The 20,795-nt window shown below is 42.2% G+C and overlaps 1 protein-coding gene across 1 annotated transcript in view; it reads right to left on the bottom strand.

Moving 5' to 3' along the window:
* Positions 1 to 20,795, bottom strand: part of LOC144783077 (uncharacterized) — a 256,487-nt gene that overhangs the window by 78,412 nt on the left and 157,280 nt on the right. The window contains exons 3-6 of the mRNA XM_078662244.1: positions 16,172 to 16,276; positions 2,697 to 2,809; positions 1,208 to 1,301; positions 426 to 539 (exon numbers count right to left, since the gene is read on the bottom strand). Coding sequence (XP_078518370.1) covers positions 426 to 539; positions 1,208 to 1,301; positions 2,697 to 2,809; positions 16,172 to 16,276 — 426 coding nt within the window. The remainder of the gene's footprint in view (positions 1 to 425; positions 540 to 1,207; positions 1,302 to 2,696; positions 2,810 to 16,171; positions 16,277 to 20,795) is intronic.

The raw sequence follows: 20,795 nt of genomic DNA, 5'->3' as shown, positions 1-20,795 counted from the left end.
AGGGGTTTCATTTAAGCATATTTGACGAACACACAAGAGGAGGAGACTAATCTGTGGGTAGACACATGTGTTGAAGGGAACAGAAAACATTACCCCAAACAGGTGTATAAAAAGCGCAAAATACTAAACCTAAGCCTTTTTCTGAATACAAGCAACTCCGTCAGCTTTGTATCTCGTGGTCTGGGGCCTAGGCGGATACGGAAACTGGACTAACCTTGTGGCCATGTTGGAATGGTGCAAATTATACCGTACAGAAAGCATGATGAGAGGAAAACATGGGTTAGAAAGTGTGGGAGCCGTACAAGCGAGCCCACCTCGAATTAAGAATACCATAAAACACAACATATATGGATGGGCAGGATGAACTTTATACATAGTTTTTTTTAACAGTTATTTTCAAATGAACATTTTAAGAACAAACTTACATTTCTTACTAGCAGGGACACTGTTGCCTTCTGTGATTGTCCTGTCCTTATAGTCCACGCAGTAGGTGTCTTCCTCGTTTTTTAGCCGGAACGAACCAATCTTGAGGCCTGAACCTACATGCAGAAACATGTTTAAGTACATAATAAAACATATAGATGTCGATATGGCGGTGTTGCAGTGAACCGGCTTAGTGCACTTAAAATGGTTTCAGAGGAAGGGACCAGGCTTTCCGAGCTTTCAAAGAACCTTTTAAGTCAGTGGCATAGACAGAGGCAGGTCAGGTCGCCTTTAAGAGCTTAGCAAAGTGACCTTTCAGGAGCAGGCAATCACTAAATGATTTGATCATCCTGTACAGGTCCATCAAAGGGCCTCATTATGACGGCGCAGAGCCTGCCGGGAAGTACAATCACACAATGCGAGTGTAATCCAAGGGGCTAATGAAGCGCTGGTAGGGAAAGAAAGCAGATGTGATCACCTTGCAAACCCCATCAAAGGATCCTATTAAGAGCTGTAAAATAAGCTTTTGGAATTACTTTTCTGAGCAAAAAGGACACGTGGCACTGGGCACAGGGGATACAGCAAATGAAGAGGCTACGATGAGGAATCACCTATCAGGAGATACTGGTTTGTTCCTTGTAAAGTCCCATCAGTGTAACAGCTCGAGGGCATGTCTGTAATGTACACTGCGCAAAGTGAGAAAAAAATCGTCCCCATTCAAGACATCAGTAATAAGCGGATACCCATCTGGGCAGGGCGTCAAGGCGGAAAGTCTGTAACTTGCCTGTGTCTGTATTGGCACCGCTGCCTGGCACTTCCACCCCAAGGTGGTCAATGAAAATTGGAACCGGCTCGTCTTTCGTCCTCAAACACGAGTCAGTAGGGGAAAAACAAAGCAAAGAATAAGTTACATTTCAGGCTGACAAGTGTTAGATTTCAAACCAAAAACATTAATATAAAAAGAAAAAAAAAGACATGGGTTTGGATATTTGGAAGGCTAGTTAGGAAAGATGGGAGGTTGGCTAATCTTGTGCCCGCTCAGCTACACGATTCATCGGGTCCCGGTCTGGTCAGGCATAAACCTGAGGTTATCAGATGACTTCAGTCACCAGGACTGAAAACACACTCTAGAATCCCAACCAACTTGACTTTGCGCCCTTGCCCCCAAAGCTCATGTAGTTTCTGTGACTTATGTCACATTGGGGGAATATGTATCTTTACTATGCATGCGATAGATCGCGTGCCATTACAACGCGGTTGTTACAACGACTTCGTTGTTACATCGCGAAGCATTACATTGCAAGTCATTACAACGACTTGCTGTAGGGTCGCGTTGGACTTAGAAAGTATTATTTACTATTCCTACTGCAGTTTGTGCAACAGTAGGGAAGGTGTTGGATTGTAAATCCAACACCATGTGCCCCCTATCGCAAATCGTTGTAACAACTTGCGATGTAATGGTTCGCGATGTTACAACGCAGTCGTTGTAACAACCGCGTTGCAATGTCATGTGGTCTATCGCATGCGTAGTAAACACTGTTTCCTCACTGGGCGCATGCAGGGTGAGTTTTTAAGCATTATATACAAACCATATCAGCTGGTTTGTCTTTCTAGCAAGCATAAAGAATAAAGTCATTTGAAGTTGAGATTAAACAATAAAAAAACTGTGGATACATCAGGCGGGTTTGGAAGTGAATTAGATCACTGACACATTTTTCCTCGCATGGGCTTACCTTTAACACACTATTGCATCCTGGGGAATGTTTTCTTGGGTTTTTGAAATAGAGCCAATGGGACTAACGCAGCTAAAAACTATAATATGTAAAAGGAAAACCAACCAGTGGAATAAGGTGCAGTGAAGACAGGAGGCAATCCAGAAAACCTAGTGAGGCTTGGCAGATGGGGGCTTTTACCAGTCTAAAGGCACAGACTTGCCTGGTGCCAGAGCAACTGTAGTATGAAGTCAAATAGGCAGTGACAGATTTTTTTCGAAAGGAGCTCTTCCATTTGGGAGGTACTAGAGGCATTAAGAGATTATCATACATTCATCATTTTCTGCACAAAACAACCTTTCACAATTGGTTGTTAAACGAAAGAGAGTGCACCATTTAAAATTACATTTTCCGACAAGACACATTTTTTTACCCATTACAACACAAGATGAGGTAAATTTGGGGATTTTGGTATCGAATAAAGCAAACCAGAGACGAGTAGGGTGCTAGTTAGTACTTGAAATCAGACTAGGGCCAACATGCTGCACCTTCTTTCTCACCTGGGCAAAGGCAGTCATTCTGTATACTTCCTTCTGTGCCCTGGACATTCTTTAGACACAGCTCTTCAGCTCGGTGTGTCCTGAATAGCACGTCCGGACTGGAAATCATGTTGCCTGTTGAATAAACATAAAAAAGCATAACAGCCTCATGAAATTACACCCCTTTTCCTTTTTGTCCTGCATTCCATTTTATGTCTCCCTGCTTCCCCTTGAGTCACACCAACACATATTTAATCTATCTTTACAATATTGTGTAATAATGATAAATCAAAGCAGCTTGTTTAGGAGGTGAAAAAATGAACACATCCATAAAGGACAAAATACTTACCTTTGGTAATGCCTTATCTGGTAGAGACAGGATCTACCCGCAGATTCCTTATCTTAGAATCCTCCCCAGGCGCCAGACTAGATATGGAAATTTTCCCAGCAGTACTTCTGCGCGTCTGTAGAGGGCGTCAAACTACTCCATAGCGGCATCGTCTCCTGAATGTGACGTAAACTGAGTCCATATAAACCCTCCCCCGACGCGCTGACATCAGTTTCTTTTGTGACTATTTCAGCGCCAACAATGCTATGGGTGTGGAATTTAATAAATATCTACTTGTCCATGGGGCAGGTTGCTTCATAAATCTATTTGTCCTGTAACAAAATCCACTTGTTCCTTTGGTGCGATGTAGTGCAGCGACAAATTATGGCAGCAATCGTATTATATAAGAGCTCTGATATAGCCTCTCTGGTTATCACAGGGCTCATACCATAGCAGTGTTTGAATACGTGCAATCCCCTTATGTTGCCACATTTTCGCAGATCTATATATTTGGGCTGAAGGTAGTGGTAAGCAATAGTTCCAGGGTTAGAATGCCCTTTTGAGTCTGTGCAAACCTAACTTTCAGGTTTTAAGTGTTTTCAACAACTCTTCTCTAATTGTTTTGCATACTGAGAAATGTTGGAAGTGTACTCTTGACATTGGCAGGTGTAAACCTTCTTCAAGAGTTGGGGGAAAAAAAGTGGTTGGAGGGAAAGTGATCTTGCAAACACTCAGATTTACTCATGAGCAAATCTACATATGCATATTTGCTCATGCTAAAATGCAGTTCACAAATATTTTCTAGGAGTACTATTTTTTGTCCTACTCTGTAAATTCTTGGGAATTCACGAAAGCCGTATAGCTGCATTTAATGCAAGGAAATATATACCATGGGTGTACTTTTTAGACTTTCTTTAATAATTGGGCCCCTAATTTGGTCTGGTGTTGACCATGACCTTTTGCGTTTATTAAAATTCTGTCTCTCTCCCTCTGTATCAGCTGGCTTCACTGTGAGTGACTGCATTCTGCTCTTTCACAAGGAGCATATCACACAAGTTGTGGAATGATACTAAGTCTCCAACTTTCTTGAGATCAATGACTTTAAACAACTTTGCCTTTCCACAATCCACACCAAAGGGGCTACTCTTGACGCCATCATCGCTAACAACAATCTGCCCACTTTATCCAACATCATCCCCATCGATTGGTCCAACCACCACCTCATTCTCTTCACGATCTCTACCACGTCTTCTCCTCTCTCCCCAAGACCTCTTAAGCACAAGAAACTGACCAGAAACTTTAATCATATTCCCTGGCGAACTGGAGTCTAAATTGCAAGCTCAACTTCTACTTAATCCTCCCTCCCATAACGCTAATGACCTCACAGACCATTTCAATAATTCGGTTAAAGAGGTGCTTGACCAACTTGCCCCTCCCAAGCTTAAAACAATACGAAATATCCCTTCCAAATTGTGATTCAACCCAGATCTCAACAATGAAAGTCGCTCTCTTAGATTAACGGAAAGAACGTGGAGGCAACACCCTATCCCCGCCAATATTGCCCTACTCAGATCCGCTAGGTCCAATTACAAGAAGCACATCCTGAATGAAAAGGCCTCCTACTTCCGCACACAACTTGATCGGGACAAAAATAGACCTATAGAACTATTCAACATTGTCAAAAACCAAACATCCTCTGCCCCACCCTAATCTTAAGGCCTCCATTGAAAATTGTGAAGATATTGCAAACTTCTTCTCCGAAAACAAATAGCCAAAAATTGAACAATCCTTCCTCTTAACTCCCCTCTCTACTCTCCCTCTACCCTCCTTTGACATGACTTCGGACTCTCCTGCCACTATCAACCCACCCACTGACCCCTCACTTCTCCCTCCTGACAAAATTCGCCTCCTGAAATACTTTCCGCCCTATTTCTGAACTCGAAGTTTATGACATCATCACTTACCTTAACCCTTCCTCCCACACCAAAGACCTCCTCCCTTCTAACCTAATCAAAGATCTTAAGCATATCATTGCTCCTTTCTGGACCACTATCATCAATTCCTCCGTCCAGCTCGGAGAAATCACTCCAATTCTCAAAAATCCCAATGCCGACCCTAACGACCTAAATAATCTCAGACCTATCTCTAGCCTCCCTCTTCTCTCCAAAGCCCTTGAAAAATGTGCCCTTCTCCAATTGGATAAACATATCAACTTTTTTAATCTCCTGGACTCTCTGCAATCTGGCTTCAGAAAAGGCTGCAGTACTGAAACTGCTATGCTTAACATAGTGGATGACATCCACCACTCCATTGACAGGGGTGACTCTTGCCTTCTCATCCTCCTCGACCTCTCTGCTGCTTTTGATACTGTCAACCACTCTTACCCACTTAACACTCTCAAAGTTCGCTTTGGCCTCAATGGGATCGTTCTCCAATGGTTCACCTTCTTCTTCAAGCAGAGAACCCAGCAAATCAAAATCTTGGACTGCCTTTCTAACCCCACTCCTATCTCCCCTGGCGTTCCCCAGGGCTCGCCCCCTTCCTCTTCAACCTCTTTATGGAACCGCTCACCTTCATTCTTAAAAATGCAGGTATCAAATACCACCTCTATGCCGACGACATGCAACTCTATTTAAAGATTAAGTCCCGCTCTGATGTTCTACACCTTAAAAACACTCTAACTAAGATCCAATCTTGGTTCCACCATAACCATCTCAAATTCAACCCGAATAAAACCAAAATCATTCTCTTCTCTCCGAAAAACAACCCTCTTCCCATCCAAGACTGGATCCAAGACCTGAATGAGCTCAACTGCTCTCTTACCTAATCCAATTCAGTCAAATATTTAGGCTTTACCATTGACAACTCCCAGACACTTATTCCCCATATAAAAAACTCGGCCAAGGGGGAACTCTTCTGCCTCCGCCACCTCTAGAAAATCAAACCCTTCATTCCTGTTGATGACTTCAAATCTGTAGTCCAAGCACTGGTCCTGTCAAAAATTGACTATGGGAAGGCTATCCTCTCCGGTATGCCTAAAATTCACTTAGCTCCACGTCAAACTGTGCTTAACCTTGCTGCCAGGCTTATGTCCGACTGCAAACACTTTGAACACATCTCACCTACCCTCAAAGCCCTCAACTGGCTGCCTGTCGAAGGCAGATCCTCCTTCAAGGTTGCATGCATTACTCATAAAGCCCTTCATCATAACTCCCCTTCGTACCTTACTGATAAACTCCACAAACCGGGCTGTTCCCGACTGACGCGAATTACCAATGCTCTCGTTCTAGTCCATCCCCGGTTGAATAAGAAACGCACACAAGCTCGCTCTTTCTCTGGTAATGCCCGTAGCATCTGGAACAACCTCCCCAAAGACCTGCGCTGCAACCCCTCCTATCTCAGCTTCAAATAGGACCTTAAACTTCTTCTCCTCAACAAATATTGGGGTCCCTAATTCCCTCGGCTTGCCCTCCGAACCTCTCCCAGTTGCCCCCTGTCAGATTCTACCTGTCTGTTCCCTTGTCTTTCTCCACTCTCCCTCTCTCCCTTTCACCACATCCACCTGCACCCTATCTTCCCTCTACCCCCTCTTAGACCTTCCCCTCCAACTTTCTCCCACCCCCTTCACCTCCTAGCCTCCCCCCTTTTTTTTTCTCTTCCCCCCTCCCACCCTATACAGTTTGTTCTCGTTATTTATGTTAAGTCTTAGGTTTAATCATTTTGTTGGCCCTTATGGTTTTATTTTGACATGGCTGAACTCGTTTTATTCTCCGTACCTCTTCTAGCTGCTGTAAAGCGCTCTGATACCTCTGGGTCTAGTCAGCGCTATATATAACCTGTTAAATAAAATAAAGTAGTTTTGTTCAGTGCCAGCAATTTCAGACATACTGGCTTTGCCAATGCTTCTTTACTTTTGATTCCCTTAATCTTATTGAAACTGGTTACACTGATTGTCAATTATGAATATTTTTGGGAAATACTAGTATCCATCAACACATGTTTCTAAATGATGCTGCAAAGAAAAGGTACATGAACTTTTAAAGTAGTTTTGCTAAATGTTTTTCCCTGCTTTCACTTTTTTATGAACATTTTATTTTGAAAGCAAAGAATCATCAATCTTGCTTTCAAGCTTCTGCAAATATTTGCATCAAAACAGAGAGCATTCTGGGAGCATTATGCATAGCCTCAAATTGCTAAACTTTGAAAACGTGTGTACACATTTTTATACTGGAACCACTGTCAGTAGTGCAGTTAGAGCTTACAACATTTACCTAGAGCGCTCACCCTAATAATAAAGGCTTTCAATAAATGAACCAAAAATACAAGTTTGAGCAGCTTTAACATATAGACAACAATATTACCTTAACTGCAGACAGTGCCCTTCCCTCATCCATAATGTGGTACTGCAAACTGGTAGCCAAAGGGTTTGTGCTGCAGGGGGTTGGGCCTACTTGTCGCAAGGACAAAATACACATGAAAACGTGTTGCCCTTGACCCCAAACAATATGTCCTGGGCGTCTGGCTATAGGAATGTCACATCCCTGAATGCGGAGCAGTTTAGAGAAACAGTCTCTGGAAACAGTGTGCCAGAAAAGGAAAAAAATGTGTATCAACAAGTACAGAATGAACGAACAGTAGTAGCATGCAAAAAAGGGGACCACAGTTTGCAGAGCGGGGAGGATGGGTGGGTCAATATGAATCCTGTCTCTACCAGATAAGCGTTACCGAAGACAAATAACTTGTCCATCTGATAGAGACAGGTTACTTATCTTAGAATCAGATACCCAAGCAATACCATCCGTGGAGCAGGCTGCGAACTGACCTCACCAAAGATCCCCAATAGGAGAAGCTATTCCAAAAGATAGAAAGGGACTAGACTATCCGAAAATGATAGGTGAAGCAGGATGCTCACCGAGAGGATTGATCTCCAAGAAGGACTATGGAAAGCCCGTAGGGAGCAGAAAGCCATGAGTGTAAGAACACTGTACAGAACCAGTAAAGAGGCAGCCCCAAAGGGAATGCAACCGAAGATCGGGGAATGCAAAGGGACCAAGGACAATAGTCCATAGAGTCCAGGCTCAAAACCAAATGGAAGGAGCAAACACAGCATGCTCAGCAGTAGCAACACATACAACGAATAAAAAGCACCCAATGATTGTCGAGGAAACTATCCTGAGAAATTGATTTTGAAAAAATAAACCTCGAACAACAGAATGATAGAGAAAAGAGAAAGGGAACAATGAATGCTGAAGAGCATCACCAGGAAACAACAAGAACAGTAAAGAAAACCAGTCTTACATTGAGAACCTCGAAGGTATAAAAGACATCCTCCAAAAAATGTAACGGAGATGCTCACTGATGAGAAGTAAGGAAACAGACAAGCACAACCAAGAATGCTGAACCAGGTCACCAAGAAAGGTGTAGGTAAAATACCGTGACATACACCTTATAGAAGGCTAGACGACCATATGTGCACAGCACACACATAAATACCAGAAGTAAAAGACATCTACAAAAGATCCATTCAAGAGATAGCTAAATACATGCAGAGACATAAATATCCAAAGAGAATGTATAGAAGGATAAATATGTGTAGAAAAAATATACAAATTCCCATAGACACACAAGTCATACAGGGGAGCGAAAGTATATGCACTCCACCAAAGATAACCCACGTCCTCTGCCAGTGAGCGGGAGGATGAGAATTAGAGGAATGAAGGGTACGCCAAGAACACAGATAATCAAGGAAGGACTGAGATAATACATCCTACCATCGTAAAGAAGAAGTTACAAAACAAACTGCGGTGGAGACCGAAAGAAAAGGCTGGAAAACAGCCCCCTAAGAGTAGGAAGTGGAGGGTATTGCCCACTACAGGAAATGAAGGGCAACTGGCCAAGAACCAAGGAAGGGTGCTAGCAGGTGATAACAGGTGAAAAGAAAAATAAACAGCAGGGAGAAATCCACCAAGAAGAAGAAGACCACCAGGGTGAAACGAAAGGGCTAGCTGAGACTAAGGGCAACAAATAGTTGAGGTAGACAATCACACATTGTCCAACACATGAAGTCTTGAAAAACAGTTGAGAAGCCTGATCAATGCTCCATGGAAACTTGAGAAACAAGTCATAAACCAAACTAAAGCTCTAGACAAAAACTGAGAGTACAGAGAATAAGGGAAACAAGCCCCAGGAAGGGGAAGAAGCATCCAACATTGGAGGACAGTGCATACACAGCAGAAATATGTAGTTGGGCAGAAGATGGGATATGCACAAAGAAAAGTAATGAAATAACCACACACAAAAAGGATATAAGGAGAACAGGAAAGTTGAAGTCCCTGTACAGGATACTAAGTGTATATGTACCTCACAAGATACCCGTAGGGCATACACAATAAAGTCCCTGAAAAACAGGGAACAAGGATATAGTGCATTCGCACAACGTAACAGAATACCCGATAGAGAGTAAGTACTCAAGTACAAAAAATCAAGAGGCAAAAGGAAGCTGTAAGAACAGGCCCACGCGAGGACGCAATTAAGACATGTTTAAAAGGGCTGGAAACGAAATCTGTCACTAACAGAATAATAATAAGAAAAGCACCTGCAACAAGCAGGAACACCACACTGGATGTAACCCTAGATGGGAGATTAGTACTCCACCCTATGAAGGCCGATAACAGCTGAAACAAGGGGAAACAATGTGTCCCAATAACCTAGTACAACAACAGAGTTAAGACTCTGCACCACCAGAACTATCTCTGAACTGGAGTAAAGCCAAGTCAGCAGGCGCACCAAAAAGGGAGTCCCATCAAAAGGCATGTCAATCAAAGTAGTTTGCACAGCCTCTGAAAACCTGGAAGTACGCAACCATGCACGACGATGTGGGAGAAATAAAGCAATCAACAGGGAGTCCCGTCTCAGGCTGAGCACAAGTACCCAACAGAACATCGAAAAGACAGTCACTATAAGAAAGACAGACTCAAAGTGAGACTGGTCAGGATGTAGAACACCAAGTAAAGGGTCTGTTGACAATTCCACAGAAAGAAATTGTAAGTCCAGTACAACCGAAACTCGATTGAACATGTTCGCCAGAGAGGAACTTTCCTCCGTCAAAGACCCTCCAACCCCAGGATAGGTGGGGAGACGCAGGACAGACTCATGCTTCGACATTTCAACAGAAGAGCAGGGACCAGCGGGAGGCGCCAAAGGCGGAAGGCGCCGCGACTTTGACCACCAATGTTGAGACTTGCCTCCGGCCGTTGAAGGAGAATGACGCCTGCCGGAACGGCTCCTATAGTGGCCGAGTTCTTCTAACATAATTTGTTTCCTTTACTCTTTCTATGAGGGTGTCTAATTCTTTTGTACTCACACCTGCATCTGTGTCCACAGCACTCCCTGTCGTTGTGCAACTATTGGTGCCTTCCTATTTCCAGAGTGTAGCCTTTTGATGGGGTACTTGATGAGGACTTTGTTCAATACTGTAGTGTATCGTAGTGCACGCAAGCATGGTGCTTAAGCCCCCACCAAAAAAGAACCTGCTTGAAAGTAAAGGGACTTCCGCTCACCTGTTTTGGGGGGACTTTTGAATTCTGCACTTCCTTACTCGTAGCCTTATCTCAAAGACAATCAAGACAATCTCACTTAAGACACTACCTTAGTCTTTACTGCTCTCAATCAGCAAAGAACAAAGTAGATACTACCATCTCTAGCCAGATACAGGCATACCTATCAATACTGTAGCATGTGCAGTGGCACCTGGGCCCAGACGTCTGAAGGAGCCACTGCACTCTTATTTTAGGCCTGTCATTCAATACTTAACTGGAGGGCGGAGGGGGACATTTACTAGCCCGCACAAGGACACACATGGCACCATTGCTGCACCACTGTACCCAGAACATTAATGCACACCTGTTGGATGAATACATTTAACAGGGTTAATAACCTGTTTTTTGTGTTTAGTTATACAAAAAAAACAATTGGAGAAAAAGTTGCATCATGAATAACAAGCATTTGCAACTCCAATGCTTTTTGTTGATGTTATACAGGGCCAGCAAAGAGAAAAACAAGTTATTGCCGGTGGATTGAAGGTACACAAAAGAAAGCATATGGGGTCCGTGTTAAAGCCACATACTCTGGTTTCAAAAAAAAATCCTGAGAGGCAATTGTATTTCCACTCCCCATCTTCGATGACGGACCGGGTTTCTTACACTGAGACAAAGCTGTCTTTAGTCAACTTTAGTACTGTAGCTGGAAAGAACAGGTTATTAATTTCCATTGGTTTTGAGGGACTCAAGAAGAAAACTGCCATCCTCTTTTTTGACCTGTAATACTCTATGATGGTACACCATCCACTGTATCGCTAGGAGGCATGTAGAGGATTTATTCGGAGGATAAACACAAACAGTCAATGGAGCTATAGCTTCTTTAAGGGGCAATACCAGTTGGGAAATTTTTTGAGGCAGCATTTTCTTCTGCCCCTCCTATAACAAAGTCTTGATACCCATCGCCTCCGAGTCCAGGCTGAGGTAGTAACTCAATTCACTGGCAGTTTGTTCTTCAACTCTCGAATATCGCTTTTTCAAGTGTTACCTTACTACTAGCAGGGACGAAGTGTTAGGGGGTGGGTGAGAAAAAGTGTGACCCGTTTGATTATCAATGTGAATCATTCTTTGCTAAAGATCTCGGAAAGGATGAGCTCTGACAGACTGGTCCTGAAATCTATCCTCATTTTGAGATCTGTTCTCCTACAGTGAGCAATTTTTATGGTGGCTCCTTCTTTCAATGGCACACAAATTTCAAAGCCACATTCTCTCCATTTTGCAACTTAGGCTGACTAGGTGTTGCCTCCTAAAGTCTACTGTAAGGTGTTGGCATGTGTAAGTTTTTGATGGTTTTGAAATTTCAAGTTGCCTCAACTAAATAGCATTGCCATGTATATTTATATCAATATTATCTGTGTGCCTTGAGGGTTTCATTGGGTGTTCTTAAACTCTAGTAAAGGTGCAGGCATATGAAATAAACAACTCTAGTATTTGACATCCATGGTTATAAACAAGTGGGTACCAAGTAAAGATCCTCCCTATACATGTTCATGATTTCTTTCAATTCCTCCCCATGGACTCCTTTAGGAAACCCAGTGAAGCCCTCCTGCACTATTATGGCATAATGAGCTCACATGCAAACCTTTTTAGGTCTCGTCTACCTAAAATAAGACGCTACCTGGGTGTGAAAGACCTCTTGTGGACCATCCCAAAACTTACAGTGGGCCGCCTATTGCTTCCATTGGTTAGCTTTACTGTCACTCTTATTTCATTGCTTCTTATTTGATGGGTTTCGTTTTGCTTATTGTGTTTGTCCCTTACCTGAAGGATATCCTCTTTACCTTGCTTTTGATTGGCTGACATGTATGTTCACTGCTCACTTTCATGGAACTGTTTTTGTCTTTTATGGTAAGCACGCCATCAGAGTATGAGTTTTCCAAGCCTCACCCCTGTGTGCTTCATCCACTGCCAAATAACTGCCAATGCGTTCTTTGTTGCTCTCTCTCTTTTGTTCTACTCTCTTTTGGGTGCGTCTCCCCCCTGCACACCCTACCCATGCTGCTTTTCCTCTACTTTATCTCTTCTCATCGAGCTTTATTTTAATTTTTCTTGTTGCTGGCCACTCCCTGCTGCTTTTCTCCACCTGCTCCTGTATGACTCTCCCACCGTTTGCATTTATTTTGATATTTTTCTAAATATTTTCTAGAGGGGCCAGTAGCTCCCATCTGGTTATCATGCTGTTCTGCTTGCACAAATGTGCTTTAGCTCAAATTAATTTTTTTAAAGATTTATTTACCGCACCAAGTGATGTCTCCCATAGCGGACTGATAAACAAATGAAATGGTGCCTGCATCATTTAGTACACCTGTGCATTATTGGTGACATGTGTGCGCATACGTCGTCACGCATGTGAATGCCTACTAAATGACGGGGTTCCAGCAGTCATAACACGCAAGCACTTTGAGTGCATCACATAAACCATTATTCAATTTCTTTTTTGCACTGGTGCACGGCTTCAGCATAGAGCAGTTTGTTTTTATTAGATGCTGTACATCGCAAAAAAGTATTGCCAGAGTCACTAGGCTCCAGGCTCCAAAAGGAAGACCTATAATCTTTGTAAGTAGCTGTTTATCTTATAAATGTTATGTATCAAAAAGCCTGGCACATCCCAGCAGAGGTATGCCAAGCGGTAATCTGCTTTACATTTAAGGCAACATTTAGAAAGGGTATTCAACTTACCTAAAACAAGGCCATGTCAGATAGAGGAAACACCTACAACAAGCTTGTTTTCTGATTGTTGGAGACAAGAGTCAATGGTCACAATGCAACTAAACATGCAGCAGAATGGTGATAACTTTCGGATCCAATTAGAGAGAATAAATGAGAGGTGGTTTGCACCCCCGTGTATTGCGGGTTTTAAGGAATAGGATCATGAATCATTCCATACACACTAGAAGTTGATACACTATATGGCAGGAGAGTGCTTAGCTTGTGATTCTACAATAGAAACATGCTGTAAACTAAATTATATGACTGGAGTACAAAAATGGATGAGACCCCTGAACAAGTGGTAAACAACAGTATCTATCAAGGATACCTTTCAGTAGCCACTGGTTGTCTCAGAAACCGGGGAAAAAATGAGATCTTACTGGATCAATAACACTATCTAATTACTAAAAGCAGGGTAGAATTAGTGGCCCATTCTATATTAACTGCTTACCTCCCCTGTGCCCTTTAAGAGTCTAAATTTTGCCTTTAGGCTATTTTCTTCCCACTACTCTTTGTGGGATATTGATTTGACAAATATCTAGTTTACTCAAGAAGTAGAATAGGGCACCAATGAATCACGGGGCTTCTTTTATGACGCCACTCTGACCTACGTGTAATGACCAAAAGGCTACATTGAAATGTTCTCTTGTCTGGCCTACTCATGCCATATTCTTCAGTCAATTACTAAATAAAGAATAAACATGCTGGTAGGAACCTGCTATGTACTGTCACTATGAACATACTCCTAGACAGAAAAACAAAACAAACCCTCAAATCTGTTTCTATACTAGTACCTCCACAGACTACTTGCTCAATCAGAATTACAAGTGATCTTCCCAGCCTTGGGTTCTTAACCTTTCAAAGCTGCTCCACTGAATTCCATATTTGAAGTCTGGAAGGGGCCCCAATCACTATATACATACATCATTGTTGTATTTAAAATGAAACATCACTAAACTTAATTCTGAAATTCTACTCTCCTGTTTTGTTGAATAAGGCATTTAGACCAATTCACATACATGAAAGATATACAAGAAATAGTGATGAATGAACACTGCTTACAACTCATGATCACAAAAACAAGTTATTTTCCTATGCCCAGCATCGTAAAGCCCAAATGGAGTTTAGGAACAATATATTCTGATAGTGGAAGAAGTTACAATTACACTTTTTAGACCCATTTAGTCATTGCAAATACTCTTGATCATAACATAAGCTGAAACTCAAAACAGAACTGCTGTAAACATATTTTTTATGTTCGACTTATTACATGTTAGTATGTACGAATGCAACAGAAATGTGGCTGAAGGCAGATTGGTAGTGTGTCCTTTACAACTAGAGGCCCATTCTGTAGCCCTTATTTATTTCACATGACAAATCTTTACATTTTAAGGTATTATGTTTGATCAATGGGTAGAGCATAACAAAAGTGTGGACAATGTATACTGATTAGAAGTAACTTAGGTTCCTTTTGACTTCTGTGGACCCCCAATGAATGACTATTGGAAGCCAGCGACCGCAGACTAAACAAATTCTATGATTTTATTTATAAAATACACAAAACTACAGATACAAGTATACAACAAATGCACAAATTATGGAATATGTTAATTAAGTCTCAAACAATAGATATTTAAAAATGTATTTTTTTATTGGGAAGTTTGGGGCTTTTCAAAGCTTGGTTTTATTTCTAAGAGACAAAGGGTTTTGCTGGAGTCTAACATAATACTTATATCTTCTTTTTCCTAATGCATCCTCCCTTTTTGTTGGCACATACTATTGCTTTAACTGAGGCTACCTCTCATCCAAACTACATATTACTTTACTTGTACTACTCCCACAAATCAAGCTAAGGATACCAAACTAATTTTAACATACAATTTCAAACTCTATCCCATTTACAGAGTGTTTAAAAATCTTTAATTCTACTTTTTTACAAACTGTAAATATTTGCTTAGTCTGGTAATATTGTTTAAAACTCTGAACAGTTGCAGGCTACCTAAGTAGCTGTTGCGGAACCCCAGTGGTCCACAGACTACAGATAAGAACTGACGATTTTGAAAGTATGTAGTGCATCGCAAGCTACCATAATGTAAATCAAAAAGAGTTGATAAGTTCTTTTTGCAAACCAATGTAAAGACTACATAAGCTGACCCACTGGAAATAGTATCTTGAAAATGAGAATGGCAAATGTCTTTGTATTTAGCCCTCTAATCTAAACAACCAGTTGTTTAAATGGTTTTTCTTTTACTGTACAGTGGTGCAGTTTGCTAAGGATACACCCACAGCCTTTTCCTTAATCATTTTGTATATGTCATAAGGGTTGCCGCAAATGTTTCCTGCTTTCTCCTCTTCTAATGTCTTGTATGAAGCAAGCAAAAACCTAATAGACACGTTCAATCAATGTCAATCAATGTTCACATGTAATAATTGTTTGATGGATAAGAAAATGAAACCCATATATGTATCTTCATAAGATGGACCTCCAGGACAGTGCAACGTTAAGAAGGATGAAACGTCCACCATGTAGCAAAACAGACATGCGGTGATGTGCCTGGTCTGCAGAGTTGACAGCCCTTCCCTTCTGAACGCAAGCCCTTTTAACACATAGTATTGCAAATGTGCTGTATTTGGCCTGAGACCATCAAAGAGCCCTCTGGAAATCAAAATGGATTTCATCATTTACTCTCAAGCCTCTACTAATAATCTGTCCCTCCACTCCCTGCCCTCTTGTTTAATCAGGACTGGGACCAACTGACCATCCAAGGAGTTCCACATTAAAGGTAAGCAGTGATCAAGCATGTATTTAGTGCGTTTGTGTGGTATGTGTGGGGACAATGACATGGGTCAATGCCCGTCACTTACCTGGAAGATGTTGAATTTCATGGTTTCTCACGGAGTCCTGCCCGGGGCAGAGCTCTAGCTTTTCTTTAGCTGTTAATTTAAAGACAGTGGTGGCAATAAGAGGACCTGTTTTTGAAATAAAGCACAAATGAACAATTAGACAATATGTTGCCATGAAGCAACAATTACAAGCATTATATTAAGTTTTGCGATATGTAATGATCGAAAAAGACTTCACTCAAGTTCCAGAACAAAACACAAGGCAGTGATCTTTCTAACAACCAGCTAATTTGTAATTGTGCGTTATAAGGCAAACACGTAGAAAGATATGACTTCAGTCAACTATCACCATTCACCAAAGAAACAACTTTCTTCCAGATTACCAAACTTTATTTCATCCTGACAGCGGCATGGAAGGCGCATTGTTTAACACATGACAGTGGTTCTTAAACTGTGGTATTGGACTATAGGGGGTCCACGACGCCTACGTAGGAGATCTGCAACTGTTTAGAAAATGTAATATTAACAAACTAATGAAGTCTATATAGATAAAAGGCAGAATGTAATATTTCAAATGTAAAAAAGGTCTGTAAAAAAAAAAACTGAGCATGCATTAAGAGAAAAAAGACACTGATATGCTAGTCCAGCATATCGTTTGTCTTTTAGGCAAAACAAATATATTTTTAAAAGGCCTAACTTTCCTAATAAAATTAAAATTGCATTAAATTAAAAAGTTGAAAATGTGTCTGTGTTTCATGTGCACTTTTTGTGTATTTTTGGGCTTTATTTATATTTCAGTCGTAGAAATTGCCTAGCTGGGGTTTCTGGCTTCCTACAATATTTTTTTTGGGTGGTGTAGAAAGCTAGCTCTTTATATTATATACCAAAATGAGATACATCATCCAAAGAGTCCAGTGGTTCCCTTATGAGTGGTGGGGGCTTGCTCTAGCAATCCCAATGTGCTCTTATAAGCCTTAGGCTTATCAGAGAGGAGAGTTAGACAGCTGCAAATACACACAATAGATCAATAAATAATTCATACAATTCAATAAGGAGATCTACACCAATTTTTGAAAAAATAACATGTATATTCATATATGTTTAGGCAACAGAATCAATAAAATCAAGTGAGTACGTTTTAGAGCACAGTGACTTATGGGGCCAATCTCCTGGACCTAAGATGGGTATGGGGCAAGGTCCAAGGCAGCACCAGCAGGTCACCTCCAGCGACACTATGGTGGCTAGGTGCAGTGGTGCAGTACAGAGTAGGGTGTCCAACGTTAGTTTATGGGGATTGATCTGAGTGAAAAGAGGCTGCAGCTTTTGACTGGGAGGCCAGTCGGGCTGAACCAACAGGAAGGATCAAGTCATACAATGCTAGGGGACACCAGTGGTCCTCTACTCCTCGGGCCGGTGCGGACAGGTGCAGAGGATCTTTGAGGTGTTGAATTTCTTCATCTGCGACCACTCACAGTTGATGGGGACTGCCAACAAAGACTGCTGGCAGCGCCAGGGAGTTCATGAGAGGCAAAACCAAGGTGGACTCTGTCTCTTGATGGCTTGCGAAGTACACTGACACAGTTGACTCACTTCGACATGGGCCTGGTATTTTTGGACTGAGGGCTCAGGTGCAGTGGTGCTTGGCGGCAATAGGTTTTGACGGTTCCGGAGTCCTTGTGGTTCTTCTTGGGGTGCCATGGGAGTTCTTGAGTCTTTACTGAAGGCAGGCAGTCCTCCCAGGCTTTGGAGGCACGGGCGGCTTGCAGGGTGAGATGTCTTCAGCGCAATTTGATCGAGGACAGCAGACAGGCCGGCAGGGCTAGTGCCAAGCCAGCTGCTGTCTTCAGTCTTTGCTTTCACGCTCTTCAGTGTCCTCCTTCTTATTAGGTCATCAGGATTTGATCTTAGGGTGCCAGTGACTTCCCTAAATACTGAATTTAGGGGTTCTAGGGGAGTGTATGGTAGTAGCCAATGTGCTACCTACCCCTGGGGCCAATACACCCCCTTTATGACCTCTTCCTGTGGGAAGTGGGCCTAACCCTGCCCCAGAGTTCCTAAGTTTGCATCATCAAAATGACTAACTCTGAAAAGTCACCTCCATTTCAGGTAGCCCAACTTAGGAGTGGTACTGGCCTGAGGGTTTAAACACCAATCTGACTAGGGAATTTTTTCAAATTTCCAAGTGTCAAAGGGCTCTGTACAAAGGGGGTCAGCTTCCACTCATGTGAGAGAAGCCAGATTTGCCTACCAAATGCGATGGACTCTTTGAAGCTCTCCTGCCTTGGAATGCTAATCTGCAGGTCATCCTTTTGGAGGGGGTGTAAGCCCCTTCAGCCCGAGCAGGCTTTGCTCTTGGCCTCTTGTGAGCAAATGCCCTCACCCATGGGGGTCAGACACTTGTCCTGTCGTGTATTTCTATAGGTTCTGAATCGATCCCCCTATTCCTGACCCTATTCTGGTTAAACTAACTAGCTAAGTTAACTAACAGTCAGCCCATGAGGCAAGAAATCCCCCATGATGCAGATACCGTTATCTGACGCAGTCACACTACGGCACAGGAACGTGTTATCTGATTAGGTCATAACGCTTGAGATCTAATTAGACAAGCGACATTCCTCCAGCCCCTGATAAGGCATACGACGTTCTCATAACAAATCAAACCTATGACAACCTGGATAATCCGTGCGGCCATTGTTTTGATTTCACAGAGAACTTTTGCAAAAGAATGTGCTAACGAGCAAGTCGTATGACATCTTTATTGACGTATCTATGTCCATCCTTACGTCAATCTCGGCACCTTTAAGGTATAAATATTGCCGACCTTGCCCTATGCAAACACACGCGTGGTGACAAGACGGAGCAGCCACCCTTGCCGAAGCCGAGAGCAGAAGCAGACCCCGCTGGCAGCAGCCCCGCCTTCCTGACGCGCTGAGAGACGCGCTGCTATCTCAAGCCGAGAGACCCAGCACCGGCGCTTCTGGGCAGCCCTCGCAGGCAGCCTGGAATATCGAGAGCAGAGAAAGAGATACCATTCCTCATTCATCCTAACTTCCAGGTACAGAACTGAATAACCCCTCACAGAGAATTCTTTAGTTATTCACTTGGCAAAAACAAACTTAACTTAAACTGTAACTTTCTATTCCCGCCCACGCATTAGACCTAGGTCAGGTACACGGGGTAGGCGTATTTAGAAACACTAGTTGAGTACGTTTAGTCAAATGTATATGTGTATGTAAATATATTTTAATCATTTTAAACATCATATGGCTCAGAAACCATATCAATGTTTTTACAGTATTATTTTATACTATTGCTTTTAATGTATGCACTTTACTTAACTATAAGTATTGCAATAATATCGATCCATTTCTCTTGTATGAGAAAAGAGACTGATCAATAAATAACACCTTTTTATTGAACACGCCCGTCTCTTCCTTTTCTCTACAATCTGATGAGACTAAGAATGCACGTACTGACTGAGTAAAATAATTGCCTTGTGCTCACACGACTCTTGAGATTGACTCTTGATTGGGGGAGAGCAAAGTTGTCATGTTCTATGGTTGTCAGAAACTAAATCCCTTCTTGTCTAATCAGGGAAGTTAATCCTTCCTTGAACATTCGAGAAAGTTTCTAGCGAACTCTGAGCTTAGCTGGCAAACCCAAAAATTAAGTCTAGTATCGACAGTAGTAGACCTAGTTAACGTCTGGTCTAGGCCTTTACTGCTGTAGGTATTATTCCAATGCGCAGAGCCTATTGGGAAAATAGGAGCTACACTACATGGCTCCCAACGCGTTTGGAAAGGGCGATAAAACTAACGTAAGACATTTAGAGTAACTCAGTCGTGCTTTCTCACTCAGACCCCTTTTCCCACATACTCCAAAGACGTCTGGAGTGGGTGAAAGGTTATATCCTCCAAAACCTCGCAGGAGGGAACTCCTATGTATGGTTCTTGGTCAAGTCAACGTTGAAGGATAAACAGTGTTCCAAAATATTGTGCATCTAATCTCTGTTTCCATAAAGAAACCTGATCTGCAAATAAACATAATACCATTCTGTCAGTAAAATGGACAGCGATGAAGAAAGAGAGGCTACTAGATTAGCAGCTGAAATAGCAGCAGCTGACACTACAGCACTCGATGCAGACCCGGATATAATACTCATCCAGGTCGCCAAAAGGAGATCTATAACCTTAAAACTTATAGAAAATGGACTGACACCTAGAGGTGGCACAGTCATATTCGTAATTGAGGCACACGAATATCGGCAGACAGAGGTATACTATTCATGGATACATTTTCCAGCAGCAAATGCTGTAACAAAGTACTTCCACTATTACAAAGTAGAGGAACCTCCTGAAACATACACTCCTTTCGAGGAGGTGGAAGTACCACTCAAATTCCAAGAGCATTTGCTCTTATTTGATGGCGCCCTAAAACATAATAATCACATTACAAGGCTCGGTCCTTTAGGAAGACCAGGAGCAACGTGGCCGGTCTTAGCCGGATACACACCACATCCAGACATCGATAGAATGCCTGCAGCAGAGCTGTTAATACAGCTAAAACAACTACTAAAAATTCATAGACAATTAGTTCAGTATGTAATGCGGACTTCAACAATTCAGCCAGCGATTAAACTTCCACA

The sequence above is a fragment of the Lissotriton helveticus genome, chromosome 9 (assembly GCF_964261635.1).
Source record: "Lissotriton helveticus chromosome 9, aLisHel1.1, whole genome shotgun sequence".
NCBI classification, from domain to species: domain Eukaryota; kingdom Metazoa; phylum Chordata; class Amphibia; order Caudata; family Salamandridae; genus Lissotriton; species Lissotriton helveticus.
The sequence above is the reverse complement of the archived record's forward strand: the minus strand, read 5'-3'. Positions and strand labels throughout refer to the sequence as shown.